General features: G+C 32.2%; 1 protein-coding gene across 4 annotated transcripts in view; it reads right to left on the bottom strand.

The window, feature by feature from the left end:
- The window catches only part of LOC120587606 (receptor tyrosine-protein kinase erbB-4), a 767,195-nt gene that overhangs the window by 25,832 nt on the left and 714,039 nt on the right, over positions 1 to 27,324 (bottom strand). For 2 of the 4 annotated variants that reach the window (XM_039844676.1, XM_039844679.1), the window contains exons 13-17: positions 25,588 to 25,720; positions 21,066 to 21,159; positions 17,342 to 17,496; positions 10,855 to 10,899; positions 10,660 to 10,734 (exon numbers count right to left, since the gene is read on the bottom strand). In XM_039844676.1, coding sequence (XP_039700610.1) covers positions 10,660 to 10,734; positions 10,855 to 10,899; positions 17,342 to 17,496; positions 21,066 to 21,159; positions 25,588 to 25,720 — 502 coding nt within the window. The remainder of the gene's footprint in view (positions 1 to 10,659; positions 10,735 to 10,854; positions 10,900 to 17,341; positions 17,497 to 21,065; positions 21,160 to 25,587; positions 25,721 to 27,324) is intronic. The other 2 variants (XM_039844677.1, XM_039844678.1) reach the window with 2 other exon arrangements.

A 27,324-nucleotide genomic window follows, 5' to 3' on the forward strand; every position in this document is an offset into this window, starting at 1 on the left:
TTATGTTATCAATATACAGAAGTATATGCTTAGTTCATGGAAAGCAGTGCTCTATCCCAACCAAGCAATTCTAGATTATTATTAGACTAAAATGTGCTGTGCGAGGACAAGTATTGTAAAATCCTATACATTAGAGGAAAGTTTAATAGGTAAAAGTTAGGAATTTAGAACTAAGAAAAAGACAATGGGTGAAATTGTTTAGGTAGGCTATAAAATATTCAAACATCCTCATCATAGGAATAGTTCTTAACTGTTCTGCTTGGGAACCAGCATGGCAGACAGAAAACAATGTGGTCTTCAGAATCAGACACACTTGAACTCAGATCTTTGCTCTGCCATGTACTAACTAAATGATTTTTGGCTATTTTCTTTTCTTTTCTTTTTTTTTTTTTTACCATTTTAAGTAAATCGCTTACTTACTCTGAACCTGTGTCCATATTTGTAAAATGGTAGTGGTGACAACTGCTTTTATATGTTTATCATGAAAATCAAATGTGATCATGTAGCCCACCTGATAGAAACATAGTAAAAAATGGTGAAAACAAGCTCACAGCTAAATCTGAGATTTTTGAAAAAAACAACACTATTCTCAGAAAGAAATAATAACCGGTATTTAAGTTTTCCCATTGGTCCTTTATTTCTTCGTGCATAAAATGATTTAGCTATCCACTCTGGGATTTTAACTGTAGGATGTGGGATCAAGAGGTCTAAGAAAAAAAAAGTAGCTTTAAAAGTAGAGTATGCTTTGTGCTTTAAAAAAAAAAAAAAGGTGTGTTTTTTTGGGTTTTTTTTGCCTTAACGAGTAAACTTTTTTATGGAAAGAGGTTTTTGTTATTGTTGTTTGGTTTGTACTCTACTAAAAGTAACAATAATTATTCTATAAATGACTCAGGCATATGGAATGCTTTACTCTGGGCAGAGGAACAGAACGCCATAAAAACCGCAATGGCTACAAACATTCAGAGTTTATTAGAGGTGTATTTCTCTTTCTTTATTCATTCTTTAGTACTGAGTTACTGTGAAATTACAATGAAATTATATCACTTTGGATTTGAAGGTGGATGGTAGCAGAGAATGAAATCACTGTAAGGGATTTTGTTGGTAAATCAAAGTGCTCTCTGTTAATTAGCTCCTGCCTACACACATAGTATGGAAAAATAATTGTATGTTTATGAAAGAATGATTAGTTAGGAAATGTGCTGAGGTAATAAGAAAAAAGCATGAAGAGAGCAATTTGAGTTAATATCTACACATCACTTTATGTAACCACATAACAGAAGGGGGCCCCAGTTAATTACATTCCTTTAGTTAAATAGAAAATATGAGGAAAAAAAAAAGATACTTAGGGTCCAACACAATGTATGCCTAAATAATATTGGGGAATATTTTAGACTCACTTCTGAATATATATAAATAAAAATAAAAATATTGGCTACAAAACACATTTTAAGAGAGTCTGCACAGTACAATTCCAAATCATTGAGTAACTTTTAATTTAAAGAGTAGAAAATACCAGAAATTCTGAATGCAGACCCAAATTATGATATTTTAGTCCTCTCTGGTAGAAATTTATAAGACCTGTGTGCATATATAAATATACAGGTATATGCAATGAGTTCAGGCAAACAGATGTTTTTCCTTGCATCTGTCTAATCGTCCCATCTGTAACCTATTGAGATGATAAACACCCTTCTATGAATATGCAAAATCATTTATTCCACTATTCTTGTAGTATGTAAAATGGTTACCAAAATGTCATTCATAGGAAAAAGACTTACTACCTCTCTGTCCAGATATCACATTCTAAAGCCAAAATCTGTAATCTCTAAAGTGAGGAGGCAAAAGTAAAAGTATTACAATTTCTGTTTACTTCATCCTTTTAATTATCTATCATATATTCTATTTATATAACTGCATAGATGAGTGTGTGATTAAAAGGTTTTCATTGGTAAGAGTATTCAAAGGATCATGATGACCACTCTAGAGCAGTGCTACCCAACAGATACATAATGCAAAAAAGTGTATTATTTAAAATATTCTAGTAGATATATTTTAAAAAGATAAAATTCATTAAAATAAAGTTTTACTTAATCTAATATATCCAAAATTATTACCATTTCAATATGTAATCCATACAGGAACAGTTTGAGATGTTTTACATTCTCTTTTTTATATTCTATCCCCAAAATTCAGTGTACCTTTTACAATTACAGCACATCTCAACCTGTTTTAGCCACTTTTAAAGTGCTCAATGACCACATGTGGCTAGTGGTTATTATATTGGACAGAGCAGGTATAGAGAACTCTTGAAGAAGACTCACTAATGTGATAAATAAATGGAAAAGTCATAAATTTGGTGTTAACATTCAGACAGTTTGATCCTAATTATATCTATGAGTTACTGCTAAGAAATGGAGTATTGAACACCTGAAACCAGTGTGTATATTAACACCTACCTTATAGCATATAAATGAAAAAGGAATTCTGGTTTTAGTTCTTCTACCTTATTGCTTACTTCTGGTTCTTTCTGAGGCAAACAAGAAATAAATTATTTAAAGATAGTAAGACAAACTTCTCTGATATTTAAAGTGTCATTATATGGCAAAGTTGCAAGAGAAACAGAAAGTAATTAAACTCCTTCCTTGCAGGAAGAGAAAAAATTAAAACGATATCGTTGGAAATATTATATGCTTAAATCATTATAGTAGGATGTGGTAGGTAGAATTCAAAGATGGCCCCCAAGATTCTAGCTCCTGGATAACTAAATTGTTCTATGCACCAAAAAGAAAGGAAAAATGGGAAAGCCTAAATACTGGTTCTTATTTCTCTCCCAGAACAGAGTTGCTTTTTTTCAAAATCTTCTCAGATTTAGCTAGGAGCTTGCTTCACCATTCTTAAAAATAAATTCAGGTGTACTGCATTATCATAGTTAATATTCATAATAAGCATATAACGATAGTTATCACTATTACTATTTTAGAAATGAGGACATAGGTTCAAGGTAATTAAGCAATTTACAAAGAAAAACACTTAGCTAGTATGTGGCAAGGCAAAGATCTGAGCTCTAATATGTCTGATTGATTCTAAGTCTACATTTCTATCATGTGGATTCCCGAGTGTAAGAATAGTTAAGAGCTCTTCCTGTGAGGCTATGCTTAAATCACCAATGATAGATGTGTTATGCAGAATTTGAAGATGTTCTCCAAGATTCCAGGCCCTGATGTATACACACGCTATCTCCTAGTTATTCGTTCAAGCACTAACCTAGGTGCCGCTGTGAAAGAATGTTGAAGATGTTATTAAAGTTCCAAATCATTGACCTTAAGATAGGAGGACAATTGGGTAAGCTTGATCAAATCGCATGAGAATTTAAATCTTCTTCTACATGTCAGAGAATTAAAAACTAAGAAATTCAAAGAATGAAAAGAATTTGATTTACTGTTGCTGTCTTTCAAGATAAAACAGGCTTCATGGCAAGAAATGCACATGGCAAAGAATAAGGAATAAAATGAGAGCCACAGTCCTACAACTGCAAGGTCCTGGATTCTACCAACAAAGTGAATGAACTTGGAAGAGGACTCCAAGCTCCAAATGAAAATATAGCCAAGATAGCACTTTGATTTCAAACTGGTGAGATACTACAGAAAGAACTCAGCCATGCAATACCTGTACTTTTACTTAGAAGTGTTTGTTTTTAAGCTGCTAAATTTATGGTAATTTATTACCCAGTAATGGAAAACTTATACAGCAATTGAGCAATTCTTTCACTTTACCTAATCGCAAAGTTTGTTGTTTTCATTTCTGTTAATCCTTACCATTTTAGTTATCAAACATATAATCACATCTATGATATTTTGAATTTCAAAATAGGTTTTAGGGGCAAACTATGATAGATTTGATGCTAAATCACTAATATCTTCAAACTGAAGAAGTTTAATACATTCACCTTTTTAATAATTATTCTGCCTTTTTTCTATAAAACATTGAAATCATTTCACACACAAAGCGTGCTTTTAAGGATTGAACACCAGGAGTAGATATAATATCAAATATATATACTATATGTGGTAACTCTCATTGTTTTATTGTATATTAATTCCAAGGGATTCAATCAGTAGTATTTGAGTGCTGACTAGTTGAGAAGCAATTACATTAGGACTCTCAATAATTTACTGATAACTTTTATACCATATTTTAGTAGGGTGCTAAGTAAGATGCCATTTTTTTTTTTTTACATACATATATAACTTGTTCAACTTATTTAATTCTTTGTCCTTTGGAAAGCACAAGGTAATTTCTCTTTATTAAGAATCATCTTGTTCATTTTGCCATATCTGCTATTTTTTCACTTCCTTTGCACCTTGTCAAAGCATCTCTATATGTACTATCTATAGAAATGTTTGCAAAGGATTTATATTTTTTAGTCAGTTGAAATTTAGATGGCTCTTAGTTGAAAGATATTTGTTAGCAATGAAATGTTATGAATTATAATTTAATATTTCTAATCTACTAAAATCCTAATTAAAAATCCTGAGTAAATACTATTGATATTCTTATACCTCTAAAATAAATGTTAGAGGTCAAATCTTGGGATAGCACATGCCAAGTACTTTTAAAACTATAAATATCTGTGTAAAGAAAAAAGCCAAGGCTTCAGAGGTATCTCTCACTTTTTGACTTTCATTTTTAATAAAAGACATTGGATTGTTAGTAATGACTTTCAATGAAGCCTAAGATATTTCGAGATAATAGACTGTAAGCAATCCTGACATTTTTCCAATTCAGAAATTAATAATTGGAAAACACTATAATTTCTATACTATGGAAAGATGCTCATTGGAGAGAAGGAAAAAGTATTCATACTGGTTCACTCAACCCACTGAATTTTTACTCTAACCCTTAACTAGCATAATCAACACCTTCCCAGTTCAATAATGCTATCTTTAGATTTTCTATTACAGTCCCAAAGTCAATGCTCTTAAAAAAATATTTTTTGACTTTCAACTGTAAGTATGACTTCTGCTGGTCTAATTTTTATAGCCAGTGAGTCTGAACATTATATTAATGTTTCTAAAGTCTCTAAAAGCTTTGGTAACAATGTGTGGGAATTTTAATTTAATTTTAAAGGCTACTCATACAACTTTGTGACATTAAACACTTTTGTTTAAAGCAACTACTTGAACTGTATGAACAGTAATTAACAACTGAGCTATTTTGCTCTTGCTTTATAATTCTTCGATAATTTTTGTATTTTATGATTTCTGGGAAGTGAGGGTCACTAACAGCTGGAAAAGAAGAAACTCATTCTCCTTCACCTCTTCAAACTCTAATTCAAAAGTCAATTTAATATAGAGAATGTGGTAGGCTGAGGATGGACATAATAAAAAGCCTGTGTATTTTATTTATTGGACTTAGAAATCATAACACAACTGCCACTCATCTGAGGTAACCATCCATGGGCGATTTTGACCATTTGATTTGGACATAAGTTATGAACTAGTTCCTTGGGGGCAAAACAAAGAAATAAAAAAGATTGTGCCATTTGTGAAAGTGGTGCCAGGAATATCACATCATCTCTCCCATATATCACACGTGGGCCACACTACTAAAGATAAACTGTTATGTGACCTCATAGGTAATAACCACTGTACCATAAAGTAAAAGTGTGATGAAGGCATTAAAATGCAACAGGAATATGAAATGTTTCAAATACTCGCCTATATGAGATTTAGAGAGTTAAATTGAATTCAATTACCTGTTTCATTTTGTGAAGAATCTAGAATAATTGAATTGGAGCAAATAGCCAGATGAAAATGCTTAAAACTATATCTAGTGTGTCCATAATTTCTGTCACAAACTCAAAAACAAATATTAGTTTACATTTTGGATTACCTAACAAAAATAAATTTTTGCCAATAGAGACTTTTTTGTTGTTGAGATTAACAAATTTAGACCCTAATGAAATAAGAGATTAAAATTATAAAAAGCTTTGCATATATATTTGACAAGGAAATTAAAATTGAATATAATCTAATACTTTGCTCTATCAGAATATATACGAAAATAGCATATGTGCAAACTAAAATAAATAGCATACAAAAAAGGATTAAAAAACTTGCTGAACATATTTGTTCATAAGATTCTTGATGAAAAAGTAAGAACATCAAAGGCAAATACTATTTTTAAGACATTGAATTCAGATAAGGAAATAATAGAGAAGTTCCAAAATATCAAGTATTGTTTTCATTATAAGTAGTATATTCTGGAAGACTACAGGTGTAAAAAAAAAATCTATCCTATCCTATCCAATCTTCCTGGAAGAAATTCCAGCAGCAGCCTGTAAGGTAAATGGAGTGTGGAAAAACAATTCACAAATTTCAGGCTTGGGAAAGAATAACATTGCATAGAAAATAAAAGTCTATCAAGATTGGAAACATTTCACCTGTTTTCATTTAAAACTTCAATCTTCTTTCCTGCTGGCTTAAGAAACAGAATACAGCATAATGGGGCAGTAAGGAGTGTGAACTCTAAATATTTCAAAATGGTCACATTGACATGCTCAATGTAATTTTCTGACTAAAAAGAAAACCAGGCATTTGGATAACCTCCCAGTTAAAACTGAAACTTAAAACAATTATTTTCTATCATGTTTTTTGTCCTTCTAATATGTAAGATTCATCTTTAATCAATTAAGACAAAAGCTTAAAAAAAACTATCATAGAATTAAAAAAAAGGTAAATGACAAAAAACAAAGGTAAATGACCTGAAATATTACTCGATTAGTCCTTTGCTTTCAATCAAATGTATACCCACCCCATTTCAGAGAGGTAAACATTTACTGCAATATTAAAAACTTGAAAAAGAAGATACTTGTTACTTTGACTTTTCATCATTCAATTTGTGTCAAAAATCTCCATGGTCATCAACAAAGTGTCCAAGCTAAATCTTTCATGTAAATTCTAAACTGCTTTAAAAATATCCTCTGACAAGTCAGTACAATTGAAGAACAGAGTCACATTTCTTTAAATTTGAGTTTGAAACAGGTATTAAAGATATCCACAGATTTCTAAAAGGAACAACTAGATATCCAGTATCAAATCTTTGAAATCACTGTATTTAGAAGTGTCAGACAAAATCTAAATGCTTAAAACTTGAGAAATTTTGACATGTCAATTCTGTAGTCACTAAACTGTTGGATTAACATCATACTGATATATAACATAATAGAAAACAACCTCATGAGATTTTTTCCAAAAGATTATTTTACCAATATTTCAACTAGAGACTTAACTACCAACAGTGTATATCTACTAGTTAATAGTTCTTGTGCATTATCTAATTTAACCTTCACATCAATCTCAAGAATTCCCATAAAACAAACAAACAAAAAACCCCACCATTATCATCTCATTTTACAGATAAAAAACATGGTAGAGCCAATATTTGAACCCAGGCTTTCACATTCACAAACTCCTGCTTTTCACCTGTACAAAGATCTACAGGTAATTTTTTTATAAGATTGATGGATTGAAATGTACATGGTTACCTATTTAGGACAAAGCTAATCTGAATTAAGTACATTAACTTTGACATTAACCTGAGGCTGTAGGGAATGGCCTGGGAACCCAGGCAAGTAACAGGATTAAAATTCACAAATTGCTTTCATTTAAATGTTGAGAATACTAAATCTATAATAAGATAGTGTGGAAGGAAAAGGGGATCTGTAATGAATTTGATCAAAAGTAACATCACAGGGTGATCTGATCATAAACTCCTAACTGGGCAGTCATGATGGGTAGTCATGGCTTAGGCCTATGAAAGGTTTATCTTTACCTTAAGTAAGTCCTGCCGATTGGTCTTGTGCATCCTGGTTAACTCAGCTTTGAAAGGCCAGAATAAATCTTTTTTAGACCCCTCAGAGGCTTAACCACCCTCAAGAGAATACATAATCTTGTTAACTACCCTGTATTTGCTTTCTCCCACCTTCATCTAATCTTCCTTTTGTTCCTTCCTGCCTTCCAAGTATATAAAATAAACTGCAAAACCATCATTTTCCATAGCATTTGAGGTCTTGTCTTGCTTCCTGGCAAGTCATCAGTTTGGCTCAGATAAACTCTTATAAAAAGTATCTACAGGTTTGTATGCTTCATATGTTGACAATACACCATGATTTTACGTTATATGACCTCAATTATGTCATTGAAAACCACAATCTATCAGTATGGTTTTAACCTTTTCTCTCTCTGTATATGTCTCTGTCTGCAACCTGCTGCCATCATATCAGTGGCCCTCATTATGGCATTGAATCTTAAGGTGAAGAAAGAAATGTCCTCCCTTCCTTCAAAGGACCCATCAGAAGGAGTAGAGGTACACATGAAAGCTCCCTGGGTGACTTTAAAGCACTTCCCTCCTCCACCTGGGAGGTGTTTTCCCCGTCTCTAATGTTGAAAATCCTTGATATACAGAGAAATAATAAATAACATATTGAATGATTTATCTGAGCCAGGCACTGTTCCATGGACTCATTCAATCTTCACAGCCAATTTATAAACTATATTAATACTCCTATTTTATACATGAAAAAAAGTGAGGCTCAGATCATTTAAGGAACTCACCCAAGGTTATACATCTAAAAAATGGCAGAGCCTGGTTTTGAATTCAGAAAATCTGATTCCAAAGACATCACTCTTAACCACCCCATTATATTGCCTTTCACTAGTTGGCTGGGATAATTAAAAAAAAAAATCATTGAAATAAATGTAAAAACACCCTTCAAAGTGATAGTACAGTGACTTGATCAAAATCTCAAGGAGGAAAAGTTATTTCATGAATATAGGAAGAATTTAAAACAAACCTTGGCTTCTAAAACTTCACTTTGGGCCTGGGCATAGGGGGTGGAGTCTCCTCCCATCTCTCTCTCTCTCTCTCTCTCTCTCTCTCTCATCCCTTCTCTCTCGTTGACTTTTTTCCATAATTTTGGCCTTTCTCTAAACAACTGTACTGTCTAGCCCAAGTGCCAAAGTACCACTATTGTATAAGTCATTTAACTCTACAACATTCTTTCTTTTTAGAATTTAATGTCTCTATTTGCTTCATTAAAAAACAACATTATTAAGATATATCACTTATTTGATTATCTTTTAAAAAATTAAAGGCAAAACACCATATAAATCTAAAAATTATGACTAAATTTAATGACATCGATGAATCTCAGAAATACAATATTTAGCAAAAGAAGCCAGATGCAAAGCGTACATACAATTATTCAATTTATATAATTTGTATGAAGTGCAAAAACAGGGAAACTGACCTTTGGTACTAGCGTTCAGGACAGTGGCTACACTTGAAATGGGGGGGGGTACCAGGGGGTTCTCTTTCTGGTACTATTCTGTTTCTTCTTGATCTGACTGATGATTACACAAATTTTTCACTTGGAGAAATTCACTGAGCTTTACAGTTATATTTTGTGTACTTTTACACTATATATGCTATATTTTAATACAATGGTTCACATTAAAAGGCAATACTTCATCCAACATCTCTTCTTGCTAATAATAATTTTGCACTACTTTCTCTCTTCCAAAAGATACAATTGTTTCACAAAGAAAGCTATCGATATTTCTATGTATCATTGTAAAGTTACTATTTTCCTAAATATAAGCTTTAAAAGTCAAATTTATTGAGGTTTAATTTATATTCAGTAAAATTCACTCTTTTAAATGTACTGAACTACAATTTTTGAAAAGCACATACATTTGTGTAACCATCACTATTAAGATACAGAACAGTTTCATTATACTTCCAAATATCCTAATGTTCTTCTGTAGTCAATCTCATCTCTCACTCCCCAGCCTTTGGCAACACTAATCAATTTTCTGTCCCTACAATTTTGTCTTTTCCATAATGCCATATAAATGCAACCCTACAGTATGCATTCTTTTAAGTATAGCTTCTTTCATTTAGTATAGTGTATTTGAGATCCATCCATGTTTTGTGTGTCAACAGTTTCTTCCTTTCTATTTCTGAGGAGTGTTATATGTATGGATATACCTCAGGTGAAGAATATTTGAGTAGTTTACAGTTTTATGGTGATTTTTGAATAAAGCCACTACAAACATTCATGCATAGGTTTTTGTATGAACATGAGTGAAATATCTTGTTTTTCAATTCCAATGTGTACTTTGACCTGCAAAAAATATTTTCTATATTTTCCTTTAGTCTGTGGTGATTCTGATACCTAGAGCATATACACCAACCAGTTAAAATGATATAAAATCAGAAATTGAAACAAATTAGATAACAAACATCTTACAAAAATACATCAACATTTGCAAATTCCTCTTAAAAATATTTCTTTTTGCAATCATCTACAGAACTAAAAATGAAAATACTCTATTAAAGTTCTAGATTAATAATTCAAAATTATTTAACTTTGTTTAAATTGTACAAAATAAAAAAATAATGTTATTACTAATTTGGATTCTAAAATCATAATTGATAAAGGAAGAAATAGGAAATGTGGCTTGAAAAGTGTTATATGCCTCTTCATAATTTCCTTAATTTAACATATTATAAATTTCACCCAACTGGTTAGTACTTTTCATCCACGATAACTGGGAAAGAATTTGAGTGACAAAATGGAAACATGGTAGATGTTACCTAGCATGTTGTGGTAAAGTGGAATGGCCCGTCCAAGGGTAGTAAATGCAGTCATGACTAGTGGGACCGCTACACCTGCAGGCAATTACAGAACAGAAAACATCATTCTCCATTCACAGTGACATGCACACACATGCACCAGTGCTCACACATGGAGCCTCGAGGAAGAACATGGGAAGCAAGCACACCAAGTACCTATCCATCAGGCCGATGCAGTCTTCAATACTTGAGCCTATGCACCTGCAGAATATCCAAATTTAAAAAATACAAAGAAAAAAATTAGTCATTAAAAAAAATCAATAAGATGAATACCAATTGTGTCAAATTCTTAATTATAGTTATTAGACAATTTTGGAACGCCATGAATTTAAAGGCACTGAGATTATCACTGGATGGATACACAGAAATGAACTGCAAATACCACCCAAGTAGAATTCAAAGAAACAAGTCTACAGAAAAGGAACATTTACTCAGTTTCTGTGGATAACTTCCACACACATATAGTTCATTTCTAATACTTTCAATTCATTTGCATCAATTCATGATTTCATATCTTGATGAATAACTTGGTATTTCAATGGCTGTACTTGGTTTTATGTATATGGTTTCTTCTAAATGCCCTTAAGTTTAAGTAAAAAACCAAAATCAATAAAAAAGGAAACATGAGATATTTGCTAGAATATAATAACCTGATGCTTAATACTCGTTAAAGATTGATTTTGGCAGAAAGTGAGTTAACATGCTTTAATGCTATTCTCATGGAAACTTTACATAATCTCATTATTCCATTTCTTGGTTGTGACTCTCTTTAAAACATACTTATCTTTAAACATGACTTGATTTAAAAAGCAAATTAACTGGTTTCACCATACTGTAGTTTATCTTGACATTCTCTTTTAAAAGAGCAGTGCCATAACAAGGAAATAAAAACCGGTTTTTAAACTACCATAACATTTAATTCAAACAATAATAAATAAATAAATCCTCTTCAAGGAAATGGTTAAATTGAGACCCGGGTAACAAAAAACTCTACTGAGATTAACATTTAAGTGAAATTGTATAAGCACACAAAAATTCTGATGTATAGTCCCTAGAATTTCATTTTGAAGTATTCTAGAAATATTATTTCTTCCATTCTCTAATGTACTTGAATTATTTTTCTTTCTCTTTTCTCTCATCAAAGACATACAGTTCCAGTGTATTATCGAGATTCATCATACAGCTATGATTTACAGAACTATCTAATTCTGCTGGTAATAAAAAGAATTTTTTTCCAAACTTAAATTTCTAAAATGGTAAATAAGCTGAAGTTGAAATCACTATACAATAAAGAAAAAAATTGTCACAAATAAAAAGTATCCAACTGTCCATTATGTCTTTAGATAAGTCTAAACATTAATGAACTAATAAAACTATGCATAATAATAAAGTCATTATTTCCCTGCTTCAAAAGTATCTGTTATAACATTCAGAATAGGTGGAAAATTGGTTTGTTTTTGTTTCGGGGATTGGTTTTGAGAATTCTAGAAAATTTTAATTACAGATATATGGGAAATATACTATGTATAGAGTCTTAAAAATAAGTAAATAAATAACTAGAGCACATAGTTTTAAATCAGTATTGTCATTTTGTAAAATTAATAGTCTACTTATTTCCAAGTGAGAATCTGGAAGCTATGGTTAGTTTGTAATCTGTGCTTTTAATAACCTTTGAAAGAAAAATATTTGAAAGTGAAAATAAGCTTGAGGAGAAGTGTAAATAATGAAAGAGCTTCATTCATTTATTAAAAAAGAAAACTGTTGCACACCTACTAAGTGTTCCTACTATTTTAAGAGCTGGAGGGAGAAAAAGTTGAATTAGATATTTGCCCATTCTCAATGAGCTCACAATTTAATGAAGGAGACACATGAAGCAATAGAGACAGAGAAAATAACCTAGAGCATGAGATAGGAGCTAGAATCTGAAAAGTATTTGCTTACGGACAAACAATGGAAAACCACTAGAGGGTTTTAAAGAGGTAGTGAAATTGCTGGCTTTGTGTTTTACACAGATCATTTTCCCCTGGTCAGCTAGGGGCCAAGCAGACTTCTTCAGCACAGAGACTGTTTTAATCCATGCAAGAGATAATGAAAGACTAAACTAGGAAAATGGTACTTAGGATAGAGGCAAAGGGACAGACTCAAATAACACCTTGGAAGTTATAGGGAAAAAAAAAAAGTTATGGCTAATTTGATGATGGAAGTGGAAGGATCAGAAGAGTTAAGAATGACTCATATTGTTAACTTTGAAAATAGTGGAACCATTCATGAGAGAATGAAAGAGGAGGAACATCTCTCTTTGTGTGTGTCCTGGGGCAGAAGAGGGTGGTAATTTCAATTTCGTGTATCCAGAGTTTAGGGTGGTTGTTTTACAATCCAGTAAAAAATGCTCCTCAGCAGTTGGAAAGATGAGTTTGTGGCTGGAGGGTGGAGTTTAGGGGTGGGGAAGAAGCTACAAATATAATAACCAGTTTTGAAATAGCATACAAGAGAAAGTTTAAATCACGTAAGTGTTAAGATGGCTGAAGGAAAATCTATAAAAGAGAAAAGCAGAGACTGAAACTGAAACCCAAGAAATGACATGAGATGAGCTCATATGTCAGAAGCATGTTGAAATATAATTGAATGCAATCATTAATTACAGTAATCACTGAAGCTCAATCAGAAGAGAACTTCAGGAAATGGGGTGATCATCAGTGTCAAATGTAAAGAAAAGTCAGAAAATAAGAACTACTAAGAGTATTTTAGTTGTCAGTGTTGAGGTCACTAGACTTTAGGTTGCTGCGAATTGAGGAAAAAAATGGAAATAAGAAAACAGAGGCAAGGGAAAAATAAAAGGCAAGACAGAGGGGGCAGGATGCATGGTCAAGAAAGTTTGTTGAGAGGATTTTGTAGGATATTTGAGATTTAAACATAAGCTGGGGATAAAAGAAAAAAAATGGAAGACAAAGAAGAATGAGGGTATGACTGAAGGGGCATCATCCTTTCTAAACACAGGTCAATGTGTAATTAAAGATGTAAATCTATTTCAACTTTTTGTACTTTATTTATATAAGCAACTAATGAGCACATACAATTTATATTGATTCAACAAGATGACAGAATAATGGAAACAATCTTTCGAAGACTCAAGATCCCAAATAACAGACTGAATAAGGATATGGAATAATACAACTTTTAACAAAATTAGTGTTCCAAAGTAGAAAATTGACAGATTAGAAGGAGAAACTATGTCAACAAGAAAGAATTTCAAATACTGAGCTGTTTAACATAAGCTAGCACTTGTGATTTCAAATACTGAGCTGTTTAACATAAGCTAGCACCTTGACGTTTCGATATAACTAAGACAATTGAGGTATTTTGACAAAATCTCCAAATTTTGAAAATAGAGGAACATTTAACAATTTCAATTAAAAGAGTATAGATAATAATTCTACAAGAAGCCTATCTTTCCTTCTCTCCATCAATGAAATTCTTTTACTATGTAAATTTAAAAAAATAAAGAAAACCGATTAAAAAAAAAAGATTATAGTATCGAGGAAATTTAATAAAATGAAATCATGATTCTAATGTTAACAAGAACACTGAATAACATTTTTAAAGGACGCCTTATTAAACATAAACACCCTAGTTCATGTCTAAAAACCAAAATTAAATTGACATTTATCATGGACTCAAGTGGCATTAGTGAGGAAACCATAATCCCAGCCCTTATGGCCATTTAATTACATATTAAATTTAGTTTACATGTCCTCTTTAAAAATTTCTATCTCGCTGATTTCAAGTATGAACATCATTCCTAAGTTTTAAATTCTTGCTAATCATTTCGCAATATGGACAAGGATTCTTAATGGAAGGATATAAATTGTAAGAATAAAAATTTACTGCACTACGACTTCCTAGTGGTCAAGAGCTGTGTCTTGTCCATTTTTAAATTTAGCTATCACTATATCTGATGACCAGTAGGTGTTCAATGAGAAAAGGCTGCTAAAATAAAAACCCTTTAGTCAAGACAAAAAGATATATTTTTTTCCCCTCTAGGAATATTAGTGAGAATCTCCTGATAGGTGCTAAATGGATAACCTATTTTTAAAAGTACCTAAAGAACTTATTAGAGCCAATATATTTAATGTACTTTTAGAGTAGTAAAAGTGCTTTTAAGGTATTGCTCAGATAATTTTATTTTCAGAAAATCATTAAACAGTATTCAAAGTAAGAACATTCTTTCTTTTAAAAAATGTGATTTGAAAGACTATTTCCATTAACTTGGTTCCTGAATTATCTAGCTGACATAATATTGCCATATAAAAGAAAAGCTGTTTTCCAAAATGGAGCTGGCCTGGTGAGCTCACACTTACTAACAGGCTAGTAATTACATGTGTTTAGCAATAAGAATAGTCTTGTCCCATCATCCCCACTGCCCCTGTGATCTTTCTTGGGAAAGATTCTATCACTACACACTCAATGTGAAAAGAAGGTACTGGCTGTACCGAGCACCCCACAGCTTCAGTAAAAGATCTCAAAGCACAGTGCTGCAAAGCAATAGTGTACAGAAGAAAATTTAGGGGAGCTGGGAATTCTAAATTCTGTTGTGAGGCTGGGACCATGGAACTTTCATGAAGTGAATGCATCTGGATGAGATGAAGACTATTAGAAAAAGGACAGCAGTAAGATCAATAAAAATAAAAAGAAAAATCCTTCAGGACTAAGTCAATCATTACAGACTCCAATTACCTTGGAAAATGTCAGTGAGTACAATATTTAAATTCTGTCTCACCATCATTCTCTAGCAGTGAATTTAAAAACACCTTTCTATTTACTTGAAGTTCTCAAATGATCTGGTCATGTTTCCTATTACACCTTCACACTCCCTTTTGGCTGACATCCAACTTTCGTTGCTGTGGTAAATTGATCTCTTCATTGTCCCTAAAACTACTTCCCCCTACAATATATGTTTTCTTTTATTATATAATCATGATTTAAAAGGGCTGAGAGGAAGACACACCAGCCACACATCCAGACTATGGCTCTGTGATCTCACTTTCATTTCCCTAATGGCTCCATTGTAATTAGATTTGCAAAAACAGCAAAAGGCCTCATTTTGAATGGCAACAGCTGTTGACATCAACATTATATTGAATAATTTACTGGTTTAATTTTAGCTGCAAAACAATAAAACCCTCTTGTGGATGATTATTTTAGCAGGCAAAGTTTTTTCTTTCTGTTGCTGACTCTTCTGCTCCAGCGGTACCAGTAGTTTCTTCATGAAATACTCTTAACCCGAGTTGCTAAAAACTCTCAAGGGGAGCAGTTTATTCCTTCTAGTTTCCTTGAAGCACAGTGTCTATGTGACTATTTCAGTACCCACAACCTATGTACTTATGTGTAAACCAATAAGTTGGTGTTAGCTCTTCGAAGCTGAATTTAAATTTGAATGGCAGAATATTACTTTACCTTTTGAGGATCTGCCACTTCACAGAGCGACTTAAACTGATTTCTTGACCTGCAGCAAGTTATAGCAGCATCTGCAAATGGATGTCCTTTTGGCAGAAAATAATGTTGCATGCTTAACTTCTTCAATATGCCCTAACAGCTAGCCCTTCATCTGGCAGAAAATTTCTTTAAGGAATCTCATACTTTCCTGCTAGATATAAAGTATCCGAGATGATTCTCAACAAGTGTATGTATTTGTATGGGTGTGTGCACATGCATGTGGACTCACAATAAAGAGGTTTTATGGACAGAAGGAGGGTAGAGTATATGAAACTGCTCTCGATTCTAAAATTATTCACCTTCTGAAGGGAAGAAAAAGAAGAAAAAGAAAAGATCTTACTAATATAGATTTGTTGTCTTTTTAAGAAATAGTTATTGGGGTTTGTTAGATGAATGACATTATATTATTTCCTTTAGAGTTCAGTGCTTTCTTCTTTCTGTAACATGTCTTTGTTATTCAACTGTTAACAATATTTAAGATAAATCTAATTTTTATTCACTTTACAAGGCATCCTTTTGAAATAGAAAGATGTGTGCTCATCTTTGTATTCTCCGACATTGAACAAAGAAATTCTGTTACAGGTTAATGTGCAATAAAGCTACTTTCACAAAAAGCACTTATAATTTTATTAAAATACATATCGCCAGGTTCCTTTTATTTTTCTGCCACTACTACTTTTGCTTATATTTTGTTGAAAGAGCAATCCAAGACAGTATTTATCAAAAGAGAGATAACCTTACTTTAAGCTGGTTTTAACAACAAAGAAACAAACAGAAAACGTCTGTTAAAGATTTATTAAGCACACATCCCCAAAGTATGATTACTGTCTTGTCTTTTCTGATAACTTTAATCTCCAGTAAATTTGAAAAATTTTTTACACTCCATACAAAGAATACCAGCTTCATGAAGGTGTCAATAAAATATAGTTAAATATTAAATGAAATGTTTCAAAGGGTACAAATTTGATTCCTTAAACTATTCATTTAAAAAGATTTCTCTTAAAATCAATGCATTAAATATAAAGATAAATAGAATTTTAGATGAGAACATTATATATTTTGCAGACTGTGTCAGGGATAAAGGTACATGAATATACCTTTGATTAGCAATATACCCAAGACTAAGGGCTTGACTAGTAAGGATGCTTACCCTTGTGTGCAGTTTGGGTGGCACGGGTGACACTCTCGATCAGGATCAGCATACTTGAAAATGAAACTGTTGGCCCCCTGTAAGCCATCTGGACATTTTTCTACACAGTTCGGGCCATCCTTAAAATGGGAGCACTTTGTACAGTTGTCAGGTCCCTGAAGTGTGAAACACAAAACAAAACAGAGAAAAAAACTCAGTGCCATTTCCTCTGAAATGTATTCATGTGAGTTAGTTACCGAGACTTCAGCGAGTAGCCCATAATCCTCTAGGGATTTGGAGAACATTTTCAGTCACACAAATGGAGATGGAGCTATTGCAGCTTTTTGATCAGCAAAAATTTCCAAGATCTTTTCCAGAAGGACATCCGTATTTTCTTTCTGTCATTTATTGCTGGTAATATTAAAGTTCAACCATATTTGATAACAACACATTTTCCCTAGGGGCATTTCATCACAATCACTGGAAATATGGGAGATTTCTTCCTAAATAGTTAATGAGGAGAAGGAAACGATAGGAATTAGGTAACATTAAATTTCATATAGAAGTGAGATGTGAACAACTCTTGGTTGTACAATGACTATTTGAACAATAAATTTTAAACACAAAATTTGAACAACAGATTTAATATGATTGAATTGTCAAGAATTAGGTAGTTTAAGCAAACAAAAATTAATTTCTAGGTTACTCTCAACTTTAAATTATCTCGTAATACGAAAAAAACACATCATACTTATTTTTAGAGATTTTCCTAAATCTCAGAACAATACTGAGAGCTGTATAAAGACATAAGATTCCTCCTCTTTTCTTTGGCTACCTCCCTGGAATGCCTTTCCCTGGCCCTTTTCTCCTCGAAATCTGTCTGTGTCCACCTGATTCAACCATTATGATAGTTCACATTGAACGTAATGTAGGTAAATAAGATTAAGTACAGAAGGAGATAATTCATTTTATAGGGTTTAAAATTACAAATGATGTGAATTCAGGAGCCAAGAGCAAGCAAACTTTACACAAAGCTATGTATTAGGCAGGGAGTGTGGGATCAGTCCATTCATGGGAGTGCATAACATCATTCCATAATGTTAATCCAAAAGCAGCCAGACTTGCAAGTTGGTAACCTAAGGCATCTGGAAACCAAGAGATGTAATATTTTAAAATTTAAATATAGAGGATGCTAATGAAGAATAGTGGTGTAAAGAAGTAAAAGTAATCAGGAAAAGGTTTCTGGAAAACCTGAGACTGTTGAGGTTCAATCAAGCACCTGTCTATTTCACTATTTTAATGTGAGACTTAGAGCTTTAAAAAAAATTATCCTATGAAACCTAATCCCTATTCAAACTGAAGAGTTTGCTATTGGCAATTTCTTATTTTCTACCAGAAAAGAATACTTCACATGCTTCCAATTTTAACACCTGCTCATGGGCACTTAGGCACGAAATGTCTTCTATTATACAAAATCATTTACTGTGCAAGTATGCTCAGTGGCATGACTTATTGTACAAGACAAGCGATATACTGATGTCTTCTTGCAGAACACAAAGAAAATTTACTATGAGTAAATTAGGCTGCTATAGTTGCAATTAGAAATTAGAAATTATTTTTCCATAAAATTATTGTGATATAATATCTATATAATATCAGAAGATATAAAAATTATAAAACTAAAATTAAATTCACATTTAATATTTAAATGTACTTTAATAAGATAAATTATTTTTTGCTTTCTTACCTGCCTAGCATTTCAAGACTTACTGATCAAGTGATCGAGTAGGTTTCCTTGATCCATATTCTGCTCTTTCATTGATGCCTGACCCAACTTTACTAAACTTTCTCTACTTTTTCTTTCTCTAATCTATAGAGACATTAATGCACAATTTTAGGCCTAGGTATTACCTCCTCTATTTTCAAGAAGATAGTCAAACAATGCTGTCATTATACAATCAAAATAATTTCATTAACAACCTTTTTTTTCACTCAGTTATCAAATAATTTTGAAAACTGAAAAGACTAACTTTCAAGAGTTTTTTATGTAGATTTTATAAACTGTCTTGATTCTTTTGAGTGACAAAAGAATAGACAAATAAACTGCAAAACATACAAATTAAAAGAAACTAATAAACTAGTTATTCACTAGCATAATTTTATACCATAGTAGGCAGCATGAGGAATAGAAAAAAATATGGGACTGCTCTTGCAGTCTACCATGTTCAGAGGAGATGGCCAAATTTTTGATTACTCTAATTGTACATTTTTGAAGTCTCAGTCTCTCTGAAAGAGACTTTATTATTCTAAGACTTACGGTCAAGAAGGTACCTAAATATGTTAGTTTTTAAAGAAGTCTCATATCGATAGCTCAATTTGCTTTAATAATCTACTATGGAATTGTATTTCCCTGTGTTTCATGACATTCTTTATAGAATCCACATTTCCCATGCCTCAGATTAATTGTATTTTCCATTATTGTCCTTAGTAGAGAAAGAAAATGGCTGCTTATACCCTTTGCATACTTACTTGGCGATCATTACATATTAAATTGTCTTTTAGACTTTGATTCTTCAGGCCAAATCACACCACTTCTTTTTCTCAGAGGTCTGACTTTCCAAGCTTAATCATTCTTGTGGTAGTCCTCTGAACTGTCCAAGTTTTCCACATCCTTCTTTAGATGAAATTCCAGTAAAACTCACTGGGGCCTAATGGAAGTTTGGAGGGCTCAATGATATTTTTTTCCTAAGCTAATTAATTGCTGAATAAGTATTCTTGTAGGAAAAATTAATACTATTTAATTTTAAAATGAATTCTTATGGAGCAATGTTGAGTTTTTGGCTATACCCAAATGTTGGTCCTGAAATTATCTACTGAGAGATGACTCAATACATAAACTAGAAATTTGTCTAAAGAAGGATGAATATGACACTTTGGAAGGACAAACTCATACTGACCTCATTATTAAGAAAAAACTTGAATGATAGGAACCAAAGGTAGGTCTGAAAGTTAGCAATCCTTTTCTCTGTGGGCTAACTTCAAACTATATAAATGTCGTCTTATTCATGAAGACTTTCTTCACCATATCTTCTCCTTAGATTCTAATAGTTCAATTTTCCTCCCTGCCATAGTGCTTATCACACTGCTTTATGTCCTAGTTTGTATTTGCCTTCCTCCCTGTTTCAGCTGACCTTCAGTGTCATGATAGTTAAATAATTAATCACAGATATGAATGTACTACAATTTACCTCAAAAACAATATGAACTTTCATATCTGCATATCTTTGCATGTTTCTGCATTTCAGATTCTTCTTCAAAGCAAAGCTCAAACATCACTTCTTTATGGTCTTTCTTGATGCTTCACTTTCCATCCCAAAGAAAGTTTCTCCCTCAACTGTGTTTCTATAACAATTTATACATATTTATATTTTATCAATTATTTAGCTTCAGTTGAATTACTTGCGTATCTCTCTTTTTTTCAACACTGTAAACTTCAGAGTCAACTCCATATCTTTTTTCCTTTCCGATACATGATCTGGGGCATAAATGTTTAAGAAATTGAAGTTTTAAATATTTTATCTACACTACTAAAGATAAGCCTTTTGAGGGTAGAATATCAAACATGATTCCCCATAGCATGCTATAAATATATATTGAATAGATGGATAGACAATAGAACGATGACATAAACATTCATACATGAAAATAAATAAGCCAACATGACCACAGATGTCTTCACGCTTACCGGTCCATGGCATGTGAGGATGCCATCTTCCATCTTCTCACACTGGGGGTCACACTCCACACAGATGGAACCATTCGCAAACTCCCGAAATTCACTGTGAAAACATCAGCTGCGTGAGGTGGTGTAAGCAAACAAGCTGTCAACTTAATGAATGAAGTAACATCTGCTAAAAGTCCTATTGGCAGAGTAAATTCTAGAGTTTGTTTCTCTGTGTGCCAGGAGCATCAGAATCATTTCCCTGTACATTAAGGAATAAGCTCTCCATTAGGAGGAAAGATAAACTGCAGCCAGATGGCTCTCCTTGCCCTCCGTTGGGTTCAACGATAGACTCATTCAGGAAATCTCTCTCTTGTGAGAGATATTATAGCTGTCTCAAAAAAAAAAAAAAAAAAGGTATAACTCTTCTGATGACACAGCAGAATCAATTTTAACTTTTTAAGTAAGGCTGTCCTAAAGGCTGGTCTCCATATAAAATTTTACTCTTGGTGGAAGGTTTATTTTTTAAACTCTGAAAGAACTACTGTATTTTTCTTGTTGCTAAGTTACATGAATGTTTCCCATCCTTGTCCTTCAAATCCCAAGACTCTTCAATTTATTTTTGGTGAAACTTCAAAAAATGCTTTGATTTATTTTCTTCTTTTAAAATATCTGCCTTGGAAAATTACAGAAAATATCTTTTTATGGTAGATTTTATTTTCTTATATTATTGACCTAATAGCACAACATCTTTTTTCAGTTTAATTCTTTTTGTAGTAATTCTATGTGATATAAAAATTAAAAAAAAAAAAGTTTAATGGTAACTTTCTAAAACTTTCTAATTAAAATCTGGAATGATAGGCATCCCTTCTCAAAACCTTACATTCTGTGACTATTTGAATATTAAATGTTATCAGTATATAAGTTTTCTAATCAATATCTACTCTAAAATTTTCATTTCAGTAATTGGTTATCAGTTATATCCAATATGTTTAAACCATTCCATTCCCATTAATGTATGAGAGAATGAGATACTAGGTAAAGATAATTTAGAATGTCAGTTATGAGTCATTAACAAAACTTGGCTAAATATTTATAGCTACTTTATTATTTTGTGTCTTTGTATTATGAGCTACCATTCCAAACTAATAGCATTGCAAATATGGCAATTATGAATTAATTAGGTGATAAATTCAAATTTATTTTTCCCCTTGAGTGAAACATTTATTTTTTTCATGGTGAACTTGCTCACTTGGTTACTATAAAGCCTTAATAAATGATAGAAGTCCAGAGAGTGGGCTCTATTTTCGGTGGTCAAATTAAGACTACATCTACACCCAGGCAAAATAATTAAATTTGGTTTTTCAAAATAAATAACATAAATCAATGGATTAGTTATACATGGATACAAATATTCAGTTACATGCATTCTAAATTTTTAAAGTGAGGTGCTAGTTTGCTGTAAGTTGAAGTTTTATAAATTTTCTTAAGTTTAAAATCTCAGTTACATAAAAACAGATTTTCTTTTTTATGTTTTATCAACATGAGAGATATAGAGTATTTGAAGATGAAATCTTCAGAATATGAAAAAAATAACCTAGTATTGGAAGTATATCTGTATAATGAGATTATGTTACATTTACAGCAAAGCCTGTGATCATCAGCAAATTACTGGTTCTGAAAATAGTTTTTTTTTAAAGGGTGACCAAAGGATACAAAATAAAGGTCATAATTTTCATAATACTAAAACATATGTCATGCTTTCTTTTTCTTCTCTAAAACCTCATTTCCTACACATAGAGTTTAAGTAAAGTGAATACAGGATAAAAAAAATTATAGAGACAAGCTAGCTGACTTTTCTTCTGTAGCCTAGCCTTCCACGTGTAGCTTCTGGCTCCTTTCTGCTCTCAGAACGGGTTCTCCTTGAAGTTTCTATTCCTTTTGCTCTTCATTGTCAAGGTCTCCATCACTGCTTTTCTTCCCTGTCCCCCAGTGATGCTACCATGGCTTTGCCACAGACTCCTTTTCACTAGAATCTAATCTAACAAGTCAGTCCATTGCACTTCGGATACAGAGTTTCTCATTGCTTGTTTTTTGCTGCTATACATTTCTTACAGTTGTGTCGTGTGTGTGCTACCTTAGCCAATCCTGTGATCAAAAGCAAATGCTTTGAAGTCAAGTCTTTCCCATACTTAAATCCCATATTTAAATAATATTTCTAGCCCTTAAATCCCTTAAGTTCTCTAAGATTGAGTTTCCTAAGTATCCTCTGTTAAAAGTAAAAATAGTGTTTCAATGAGAGGTTGTGATTATTAAAAGTATAAATGCCTACAAAGAGCTTAGACTGACATTCTTTATGATGTTTCCATGTTTTTAAAACTTCAGAAGTGTTTAACCACAGAGGCAGGTTAAAGAAAAAATGAGTCCACTTGCACTTAGCTTTCTCTTTCATTTGAATTGTGTGTGCATTGCACTTGAGAGTTGCCAAAATATAGTGACTCAAATTACCTGAATTTGAATGTTAACAGCCAAAATTGACTGATTTTCTTTTTACTCATTAAAAAGTTCTGTATTTAGGATTTCTTCTCTTATGACAATCAACCTTCTTATATGTATATTAATAGGGATTCCTACTTTGACATATGCTGTACTGAATTTGTGTTTATTTTTGACAGTTTTTAAGATGACCGTTCTATCTAACCATTTAATCAGTTCAGATTGATAGGCACAGAAAGGAAATAATAACAATTTTAACAACAGAAACTCTAATAATAATGTATTACCTATTTTCTCATGTGATAATTGCAACTATTTTATGAAGTTGACACCATTACCATTCTCATTTTCATGTAAGAAAACTGAGTTTACAATGATTAGATTATTTGTCCAAGGTTGGATATTTCAACTAGGAAGTGATAAAGTTAGAATTTCAATTCATTCTTCCTCAAAAGCTGTTTTAACCGCCAGGCAATGTTGGAAGAAACTGGCCAATACCTCAAGATTGGAGTTGGGGAAATCTATCATTGGGCAGGCAAGAATTACATTAGACTCTCACAAGATATTTTAATTGATTATTTTTCAAATTAACTCTGTGAGTATAATTTCTTAGGGCTTGGTTCTTCTACAATATTATGACTTTGGCCAATACTTAATTCTACAAATTTTCACTGATTATATGAATCTGTTGTGAGATAACATGATTCCTAGAATCCTTTACTTCTTTAAAACTGCAAATATGTTTATATTTTCAATAAACTTTCAATATGTCATTTACTTAATGGAATTAAAGTCTATTAGTTTCAGTCTAGTGGCATCAATTGCCACACACAAACAAGCATATTTTGATCTGAGATACTTTATGTACAGAAATAAACAAGCATCAATACATTTTGATGAGACAAACCACCTAATTTGCTATTCATTATCAAATTTATGAACTGACTATATTTTACAAAATTAAAAGCTAGAATTTTCCTGAGAAACTATAAATTTTCTTATTTAAAAATTTTTTATACTTAATTTTCTAATTTAATCTTTTCCCCATACATTTCATGAACAGAATTCTTTTGGTCATTTTTCAAAAGAGAGACATAGCAATATCATTTGATACAGACTTTTTTATCCTTCTGTTATAAAACGCAATAGTGCAATGTTATCCGGGATCATAAAACAGTTGTTAAAATGAGATAATTCATGAGGCAGAAGAAGAAATGAAATAAAGAAATTTAAAAATACACTTTTACAAAACTGTTACAAATTCTTTCTGTGAGCAATATAAAAAAATCGACTCAGGGACAGTACTAAAAAATGCATTATCACACTAACGAAGGACAACTATGATGCATGAAATGGCAAGTTATAATAAAGTGATTTTATGAGCATATGAAATGCCATGCAACCAGGTATATACTAGGTTTTACTGTTGGCAATGTGATTATTGTAGTATTAGGAGGAATTTAACACACTTGATTTGAAATATTGCTTAGGTTATCTTTAGAAAGTGGCAGAACACTTAGAAAAACCTATTCAACTAGAAACTATGAAAGTAGTTTTTTTATAGGGCTAAGTCATTGTCAGATTCATAGAATGTGTGTCATTCCTAATATACAATCAAATAGATATGCAACCTAAATGAAAAATAAAATTTGTGTATTAATTGCAGATGAAAATTAATAGAAAAATATGACAAAAAAGATTACTGGGACATGTAGAGGAAAGGTTAGTTATAACAATCTCCTTTATAAGGAAAATAGAAATTATTTTTCAATTTTGCTTAAGATAAGTTGCTATAATTTAAGAATTACCTATTTTGATGCTTTTTTAAAATGTGGATAACAGTCACTATATATTTGGACTTATTTCAAATAATATTATTTACTCTTAAAATAATTCTTCTATATGGTGTGTCCTTTATGCAATAAGAGCTCTCCTTAAAAATCTTGGACAGTACACACATACTGTAATTTTATAATATTCTTCTTTATGAATCTGAACCAATCAGTACCTCAAAGGTCATGAGGTAAAGATGACATGAAAGATGACTTACCCATCATAGAGGTTACAAGACTCTATGCAGGTCCTTCCTCTGCTGAAGCGACGGCACGACAGGCACTGATCTGGCCCAGGTCCCCAACAGCCGTCACTTGAACACAGATGGTTACACACCATTCCTTCAGCAGCTGAAAAATACACCAAAATCAAGGAGGAAATAAACAGAAGCCTGTGTCTAAACTACAATTTTAAGATTAATTTCCCTAAGTAGAACTATTTCTGTAGGACTTTGTTTGAAAGAGATCTGTGGCAGAAAATTTTGATTGCCTATCCAGATACCATAACCCACCCTATCCTCAAATTCTTCTATGTTACAGAGTCAAGGCACTGTGTTTGTGTAGCAACACTGCATTTTTTATAAGACTGAATGAACATCAATAGTTTGTATCAATATTCAATTACAGGAAGGCACAAACTACACCTTCTTCAAGCCAATATTTTGGTCCACTAATATACCAAAAATTTTGGCTTCAATTCCATATGAGAACTTGATGAAGAAATAGAACAAAGGACATTTGTTATAAAACAAAAAATATATTAAAAGAGAAAGAGAGGAAAAAATGTGCAATGTAAGAAGGGGAGAAAGGAATAGAAATAAAACACAATTTTTTTACAGGCTTTGCTATAGTCTAAGTGTACTCTGCAATCAGGAAAATGAGCACATGCAAAGAAAAAGTATTGAAAGAATAATAAACAAATTATAATGGCTATTTATAAGGAGATGTACCGATTAAAGTAGTAACAACAGTCTTCAGTCTTAGTTCTTTATTTCTTGTTGATGGGAGAAGGGCCAAAGAATTTAGGGGCTGTTTTAGAATTGCCACGTATGTTTTACCATCTCTGTTCGACTTTATATTGAAAACAAATTATTCAGTATATTACTTTTTATACTGAATAACATAATTTTAGTGAAGAGATACAAGACATTGAATAAGAAGGGCCTATAAAGACTTCAAATATTACTCTGGGTATCTGAAAATGAGTTGAGGTATCTGAAACACAATCGTATGTGGTTTTCATGAAATATTAAGAATTTCCAAAAAGATAAAAACATCAAAATCCTATTTATCTTTCCATTAGTTACCAACTTTACTTATTATGGCACAATATATTATAGCAAAAGGTATTTGTGACGTGAATTGGGATGGCATTGAATAGTGTGATTGTAACATAAACAGGGGATCCAATCTGTCAAAGTTACCTTCTCCTAACATGTGCTTGAGAAAGTGAATTGCCAGCTTAGCCAATCTGTAATAGAATTCTATACAACATGTGGAAGAGTGAAAGCTCTCTGCTTTGATTTTCTGTTATATCCTTTGACATTAGTTGGATAGGAGGATTTTAATTTCATCCAAGCTCCCACCTTCTTTTCTGCTGCATACTGCCACCCTTAGTCTATATTCAGATACTCAATTTCAGAGCAGTTTTGGATTCAAAAAACCAATATGTATTGGAGGAAAGCAATAAAAAACAGAAAACCATGATAATCAATTTCTTCTCATTCTTTCCAAACCTCCAGATGAGGGCATTGAAAGCTGGTTGATCATTTTCTCCAGAGTGAAACCCAGGGAACTGTCTCCACACAACATAGAAAGAACAAAAGGCCAAAGAAGTTATCTCTTTGAAATTCTTGAGAGAAAAGAAGTTTTCGATCAGGACCAAGAATTCAACAGCTCACTGACCTCCCAGAGTGATAGTCACATGGGAAGGTGTGAAGGCCTATTCTGTAGCT

The sequence above is a fragment of the Pteropus medius genome, unplaced genomic scaffold (assembly GCF_902729225.1).
Source record: "Pteropus medius unplaced genomic scaffold, Ma_sr-lr_union100, whole genome shotgun sequence".
Lineage (NCBI taxonomy): Eukaryota > Metazoa > Chordata > Mammalia > Chiroptera > Pteropodidae > Pteropus > Pteropus medius.